The sequence below is a fragment of the Ovis canadensis genome, chromosome 13 (assembly GCF_042477335.2).
Source record: "Ovis canadensis isolate MfBH-ARS-UI-01 breed Bighorn chromosome 13, ARS-UI_OviCan_v2, whole genome shotgun sequence".
Classification (NCBI taxonomy): domain Eukaryota; kingdom Metazoa; phylum Chordata; class Mammalia; order Artiodactyla; family Bovidae; genus Ovis; species Ovis canadensis.
In genome coordinates this window covers 89,590,953-89,599,159 of record NC_091257.1, presented here as the reverse complement: position 1 = coordinate 89,599,159, position 8,207 = coordinate 89,590,953, and the positions used below count along the sequence as shown (strand labels likewise).

Genomic DNA, 8,207 nt, shown 5'->3' with positions numbered 1-8,207 from the left:
GTAAAGGACAAAAGTTTTCTTGTTGAGGTATCTCTCTGCCAGTCTTTTGTGTACACTGGCATGGCCATAAGAGGTCGATGTCAATATAAGGGGTTGGCCCCTTATCCTTGGTAGGGCTCAGTCTGAGGAGAGGTGATGGGGAGCTCCCCATCCATCTGCATAAAATGAGAAAGACCACCGTTTCCATGGGACCTATGGGTTAAGGTTCTTAGTTGCAAACAACACAATCCACTCCAGTTAGTTTAATTAAAATATGCATTTATTGAAAGATAAGGCAAGACTCTTTGAAGCCACAGACCTTCAAATCAATGTCAGGAAGAGGCTTCATTCATGAAAAGACCTCTCCCACACCTGAGCTGAAAACTCGATGATGGAAATTCTACTTTCGCCGGCAAGGGGAGAGCAGTGATGGTGGGGTGGAGGATGAAAGTAAGGATGCCGTGAGGAAGATTAGGACAAGAATCCAGATTCAAATCTCAGGCTCTACAGATGCTCCAGTCATGGGGAGCATTGTTCTTCCATTCCTTCCTTCCTCCCTCAAATATTTTTGGACTGTCTCCTTTGTGCCAGAAATTGTGGGAAGTGTGAGGGATAAAGGGAAGATTTGCTTTCATGGTGCTTAGAGCAAACTGGATAGATAGGGCTAAAGTAAGTGGACCTGTGGAGGAAGGAAAGAGACAGATTTCTGCTGAGGAGGGGAAGAAAGAAAAGGAGGCTGAAATTTTTCAGAAGCAGCTAGAGACCAGCCTTGGGTGGGTCCTCCTCATACTTCAGCATCTCAGGGGAGCACAGTTTGCAGGTTCTCTGTAAAAGGAAAGGAACTTGTTGATTGACATCTCTGAAGGCCCAGACCTGGACACTGTCCACCCTGACAGGTCCTAGACCATCCCAGAAGTGTGCAACCACAGTCATCCCAGGACCAAGGTAACCAACAAAAAGCAAGGGAATTTTCCAGGCTGAGGTGGGGCACTGAGGAGCACTCTAGACTTTCTCTGCAGAGTGACTGACTCAGTGTTCCCATCTGAAAAATGGGAGCATGTGAGGAGGCTCAGATTATGACGGGGCTTCTAGGGGGTGACCTTTCACCAAGCTGGTCCATGGAGCACATGCTCAGTCCACAGATACTCCTGCCCCTTCTCTTGGGAGGCAGCGAGGAAAAAAATCACTTTTTGGGAAAGGTGTGTGGCCTTCTGAGCGCCACCATTTTCCCTAGCCCTTCCGCTCTCCCTCTGCCCTGCCCCCTGTCTTACCCCAAGGCCCAATATCATCACCACAGGTCCTCATGCAGTCCTCCTCACTCTTGAAATTGTTACGCTTAGCCTTGCAGCCGCCATATATAAAAGTCTCGCAGAACCCGGACCTGGCGTTGTAGAAGTATCTGATCATTCTGGCCTTGCACGGACCCGTATACGGAGGCTCTAGGCAGAAGTCAGGCCGTTGGGCTGCAGGGATGGGAGGATCTTGGTTAAAGAGAGGGAAGGTCATCACAGGTCCGTCTACAAGATGAACAACTAAAACCACCAGTTTGTGATAGAGAGTGATGGGGAGGAGGGGGTGGGCAGAAGTGTGAAATGTGAAAAGGCCTTTTGATACCCTGCTTTCCAGGACATTATTATTAATGTTGTTAGGTGTGACAATGACAAGGCAATATTATAGATAATTACATGGCATTAATGAATGTTTACGGATTAATTAGCATGATGCTACTGATTAGTTTCAAAAGTAACACAAAAGAGGGACACATATAAAAATACTCTCCATGTATAAAAATTACTGGAGCTGGACAATGGATCCATGGCTTTTATAATACTATGTTTTCTACATATGTGTGTGGTTGAAACTTCCACCGTTAAAAAAGAAAGCATTACTGAGCCCAGTCTCATTCTGCTCACCTCAGGACCAGCCTATAATCCAGAGAACTAGGAATAACATTTTTAATCGGAAATTGGGCCCACGGAGATGATGGCATGCTATTGTCTCAAGAAAACCATCTTCCCACAGTATGAATTCCTGTTCCTTTTATACAAAAGAGGGGGAGGGCGAAGAGCCCACTGTGGCAACGACAGTGGCAATGGCTAAACTGGACCACCAAGGGTTGCTCATTTAAAGTTATCTGTTGATGAAGGTGCCCACCTGATGCCAGCCAATGGTTGAGTAGGGCTGCATGACCCATCACTATTACAAAAGTGTGAGGAAATCATGTCGTAAATGGAGAAAGGCATGGTAGAAAACACACTGGTGTTTACTTTGGTTACCTCATGGAGACTGGAATAATAGAATATTGAGGAAATATTGATACTGTGATTTATAAAAGAAATATTAACTTGGTCTGCATCCCATTCCTGGCACAGAGCTCCTAAAACATTGGAATTTCCTAAGAGATGAGAGCAAAGGGGAGTCTTTTATCATGTGAGGGAGATGACTTTTGTAAAGCCTGAACCAAAGCCAAGAATGGGGATAAGTTGTTAGGGGAAACAACTAGGTGAGTTGGGTGTGGGAATTTTCATTCCTACCTTCCCCTCTTTCATTGTCTCCACATCTCAGGAAGAGGAGAGGGATTGGAGGTTGAATCAATCAAGAATGACGAAAGATTGAATGAATCATGATGTGTGATGAAGCCTCCATAGATATATTAACATAGCAAGTCATTCAGGTTATTCAAGAGAACTGGAATCAACCCAGGGAACAACACAGGTATAGTCTCCATCATGGCTCCCTGGACCACTGCAGCCGCCTGCCCAGGGGCCCCTGTCTCTGCTTTTCGCCCCCTAGAGGCCGCGCTCCACACTGCAGCCACAAAGACCCTGTTAAAACTCGAGTCCGATCTCATTGCTCCCATGACCAGTCCCTCAGTGGTTTCCCAGCTCTCTCAGAGTCAAATTCTTATCCTTATAAAGTCCTGGACGGTTCCTCATGACCTGCCCGCGTGGCCTCTCTGCTTCATCCCCTTCCACTCCCCTCCCCTCACCCACTCAGCTTCAGCCACCCTGGTCCTGGCTGCTGCTCAGACACATCAGGCTCCTTTTTGGCAGCTTCTGCTTAATGTCTCATCATGACGGAGGGTTTCCCTGATCCTCTTCAGCCTCTTGAATCCCCATAACTCTCCTTCCTCACAACACTCATCATGACCTGGCATAGGATTTCCCCGTCTTTATAGTCTGTATCCCTCTTAGAAGGCATATTATTTTACTATATTTTGTTTACAGCTGTTTTCCTATATCAAGAAATATGCTTTTAGGGACAAAAGTATAAGTATTTGATGAATATTTATCAAGGGAATAAATCTCCCATTTCATCCTCATGCCAAGTGCACAGTCATTGAAAAGGCTGATATAATAAAATTCCTGTTAGTGTATTTGATGATGAGGCCTGCCTATATAATTGTGAGTCTACTTCTAACTTTCTATATCTTGATAGGAAAATAAAATAATAGTCTGGCCAGGAGGCAAGAAGAAGAGAGTTGAGTTTTGATTAATATTGTACCAGCCTGGAAAAAACAGTCTTGGCCCCGTGAGCAAACTCATAGAAAAGTATTGCATTTCCTGCTCTGCCTGCAGTTGCCTTTGGGGGGAAGACACTCAGCTGTCACTCAACTCTCTGATTAATTTCATAATAGAGGAATGATCATATTTGAAAGATAAATTTTTTAGAGGAGTGGTGAGGAAATGTAGATAGATGAGTCTTTTGGACTAAAATATTTTCATGGGAAATGGACATCATTGGTCAGGAAAGTGTAAACTCTTCATACTCATGACTGGTAATCTTTTAAGAAACTCATGTAACCTGGTCCCCCTATTCAGGTGAAGAAACTGCAGATTACTTGCCCCAGAACACACACCATATGAATGTTAGGATCAGGACAAGACACTATCCTGTTACAACCCATTTAATCAAGTACCCATGGAGGAGACTGCTGGGCTATAGTCCATGGGGCTGCAAAGAGTCAGACATGACTGAGCAACTTCACTCACTTGCTCACTCACCTGATTCTACCAGGAATTCTGATAATGCAGAGAACTGGTAAGGAGTTCTGACTGCTCTGCTCCACATAATATAGACCCTGGTCTCTGAACCTCAACCCAGACACCAATGATAGAAAAGAGTGACTCTGGGTTTTGTCCCTGACCCCAACATGCGGGTCTCTACCAACAGCAACCAGTTCCCCAATACCCATTGGGTATCCAGGAGTCAATTCACTTCTGACATTAAATCTACAGAGGTGACCCAGACCCCACAGGGTGGAGTATGGCTCCCTGAGTTTCACCCAACTTCAAGTGTTGATAACAATTTCTGCGGTCACTTACACATGTGATCAACTGGGTCTAAATTCAGAGGTTCTACGACCCACCTCCCATGTTCAATAACTTATTAGAGTCATTCATGGAACTCTAAAAAACCCTTTACTTACTGTCCTCAGTTGTTATAAAGCATAAAACTCAGGGACAGACAAATGGAGAAGAAATATCGGTCAAATGGGGACTTGGGAGTGCTGATGCTCCAGACCCTCTTAGGACTTCCCCCCCCTCACAATCCCTTGATGTTTTCACCTCCCCTGAGGCTCTCTGAACCCGATGTGTTTGAGTTTTGATTAAGGATCGGAGGTGGGTAATTTGATAGAATCACTGGCCATTGTTGACTGAACACAGTACTTCTCCTCTCCCCAGAGGGACAGGGTTGATAGTTCTAACCCTTTAATCACCTGGCGGCATGTTCTGGAATCCAGTCCCACCCAGACACTATCTAAGGTCCCATCCTTCACTCATCTCATTACTTACAAAAATACAGTGAATTCCTAGAGTTTCAGGAGGCCTGGGGCATGAATCGAGACAAGGATCAAATATGGATTTTGTTATGATGCTATGTGAGGTGCAGGGGTAAGGCAGTGACCAGGAATAGAGAGTCTCAGAGATGAGGTCCCTGATATGGTAGAGTCAGGTGGAATGCTTTTTTCCTCCCAAAACTTAACACACAATGATATCTATTGAGGGTCAAAAAATGTCCCTAGAGTGAAAACTGCCCAATTTATAAGAAGAAATCCAGAGAGGGTTGACAACACTCACCCAACCCCTACTCCCCTGTGCCTTCTATGGACTCTCCTCCTCCCCACCCTAAGTTTTAGAGGAGAGGTGAGCCAAGACTCACCTTTGGCCTGGTTGCTGGTGTCACACCCTGGAATGCCAGCCACCAGGGTGCCCAGGAGGACCAGAAGGGCTATGGAGAGGCAGAGACGGCTCATCTTCATGGCCTTGCGGGAGGGCTCCTGGGGAAAGCTGGGGGCTGACTGTGCCTTTCATACCCCAGATGAAGGGTGGGAGCAGAAGATAAGGAGGGGAGTGAGGAAAGGGAAGATCTGGGGTCAGATCTTAGACAGTCTGTAATCTCCCTGCAGAACCAGACTTCCTGTTTCTGCCTGCTGGGGCCAAATGCCCAGTCACAGTGTTTCTCAGACTTGACTCTGGCTGTGGGTCTGGTGGAAACACAGATTGTGATTCCACAGGTGGAATCTTGTCCAATATGGTCACTCAGGGAGCATCCCAGCACCTAGGGCGGGGCATGGCCCGTGATGGATGGTCTGTGAGTGGATGAGAACAAATCAAAAGATGGATAAATGGATAGCAGTATGTTAGCTGAAGTCCTCCTTTTCAGTCTCCTGCAGATTCATCACCTCTGGGCATCAGTGCCCCCACCATCACTTGACTCAGACTACAGAGACACGTTTCTGCAACAATTGAGGCAGCATCTCAACTGCCTGGATGTACACTGCTTATCTGGCATTTATCCAGGCAGAGGCTGAGCTAGAGGAAGAGCTTCTGTATCTGTGGCACAAAGTCTGTTTTCTGGGAAGAAAAGGGAGTAAGGGGAGGGGGCAAAGGGGAAGAAGGGAGCTGAACATGTCTCCACAGCCTGGCCACCTGCTGGCCCTCACCTGGCTTCACACATAGAAGGGCTGTCTGCCAGAGTGGACCTCAGGGGACCTTGGGAGGTCACCTGCAACCACCCCCTTCCTCCTGCTCTCTCCCCAGGGGTTTTGGAATCAGAGCACCTCCGTTTGAGTCCCGGCTCTGCCTTCTCCTAACTTTGTACTTGAGGATGTAAATCCCCCAGTGCCCCGTGTCTTTACATGTCAGGTGAGATCAGCGCTGACCACATCACAGGGTTGCTGTGGAAGCAATGGAGGCAACAGACATATATATTCCTTCTCCCTGAGAAGTCAAAGCCCTGTGTAGTAATAGCAATAGTAATAATAAGTAATTGTGACGGTTAACACCTAGCTCCTTCTAGATACAGGCATTATCTTTAAGCCCTTGCTGCATATTAACTTACCTAATCCTCACGATAGTCTTAAAACAGGGGGTGAAGAGATGTTACTATTTCTTCATGTTGCAGATGAAGAAATTGAAGGCAATAAGAAGTTAAGAAATTTGCTTAAAATCATACATGGTAGAGATAGGATTTGATCCCAGGAATCTGACTTCAAGTCTGTGTACCATACAGTTTGCTACTTTGTAAGATGTAAAATTCAGGGCACATGTGAGGGGTGAGACCCACAGTGTCTTCACTCATTCTCATCTAGTCACTCCCAGTTAGAGCCATGGTGTACCAGGCCACCGTTACACAGTCACCTATCCAGACACAGACAAGCATCTTCCCACTAATATACACACTCACTCACACAAACACACACACACACACACTCTGTGCTCCACTCCAGGGTCAAGGAGAAGGGAGCTGGGCTCAATGACCAGAAGTCCCAGGAGCAAGTCCAGTCAAATGTTAAGCAAGCACAGAGCTGGGTGATGAGCTAAGAGGACACGGGAGGCTGCCTTCTTGCACAGACACCCTTTCCCTGGAGAAGGCCAGGAGCTCTCAATACCAAGCTGCCCCAGGACAGAAGGGCATCGATAGCCAGTAACTCACCAAACAAGCCACTGTGAGTGGAGGGTCTGCTCTCTCCTAAGACATCGCACATGCATGATTTCATTTAGCCTCATGTCAATCCTACAACATCTGAGATTCTCATCTGATTTTGTCAAGGAGAAAGCCGGGCCTCAGAGAGGTGAAGTCACTTGCTCAGGACCCATGAACAACAGATGGTACAACGAGGATTCTAGTTGAGAAGGCCTTCTGACCCTGCCCCTCTTGCTGCCTCAGTCTGTCCATCTGAGACCAGGGAGCAGCAGAAAGCCCACCTCCCACCCTAACCTCAGAAAATCTTCTTTCCTCCTTGCTCATCTCTCATCTGTCTGTCTGCGTCTCCTTCTGGCTCTCCTCCATCTGGTCCAGGCTGGAGGCCTCTTGACCCAGAAACTGCCCCTGGTGAGGTATCTACCTTCCCAAGGCCTCAGGCATCTTCGGAGAAATTACATGGCGGAAACATTACCGGGTGTGGGGGAACCTCCTTGTTTACACAAGAGCCCTGGCCCCCCAGCTTGAACTTCCCTCTCCTCCCTCCAATTCCAACTCTTGAGTGGAGTGAGGCTGCCTTTAGCTTGCCTTTAGCACCTGCCTTTAGCCTCCCTGAGAAACAGACCCATCAGAGTTCAGTAACGTAGGTGTGGAGATGTTGGTATAACGAGGGACTTGGTGCTGGAAGAAGATCTGAGGAAGGCTTCTGAATAATTACAAGCTAGCATTTCATTGGATGTAACTCTCAGGCAGCCTCAGTTTTGATACCTCCTCTTATAGGGAGTTCACTATCAACTTGGCAGCAGGTGCCAGGTGACAGCATTTATCATGAGAACAATCCTTTGTCCCATTCAACCAGTAAAAACCCCTCCCTTCCCTCTGACCCAACCTTGTCATTTCTGTCCTGACTCTAATTTTAGGAAACCAATTGACCCATTCTACTGTTTTTGTCCTAAAACAGCCCTAACAGAGACTTGGAGATAACAATCAGGGTAGTTTCCCTCTCTCCCACATGGTCTTTTAGGGGGACTTCCCTGGCAGTCCAGGGGTTAGGACTCCATGCTTCCGCTGCTGGGGTCATGGGTTCAGCCCTTGGTTGGGGAACTAAGATCCCACATGCCATGTGGTGTGGCAAAAAAAAAAAAAAGTTACTTTTAGATTTTTGTGCAATGCTTGCCGAGTCCCCTCTATCAGCTTCAGAATATTAGTCTTCAAAGTTTGGGGAATCCCTCTTCCCCACTTCTGACAATTTATGCAGAGGCTGACAGGATGTCCCCATGGGGCCCTCAGGATGCCCCATT

General features: G+C 47.0%; 1 protein-coding gene across 1 annotated transcript; it reads right to left on the bottom strand.

Moving 5' to 3' along the window:
- Window positions 1-241: 241 nt before the first annotated feature.
- Window positions 242-5,751, bottom strand: LOC138417202 (pancreatic trypsin inhibitor). Its single transcript, XM_069546994.1, has 3 exons — window positions 5,143-5,751; window positions 1,251-1,442; window positions 242-804 (listed from the first exon to the last, which is right to left on the bottom strand). The coding sequence occupies exons 1-3, from the start codon at window positions 5,240-5,242 to the stop codon at window positions 779-781; spliced, it is 318 nt and encodes a 105-aa protein (XP_069403095.1). The 5' UTR covers window positions 5,243-5,751; the 3' UTR covers window positions 242-778.
- Between the last annotated feature and the right edge of the window lie 2,456 nt (window positions 5,752-8,207).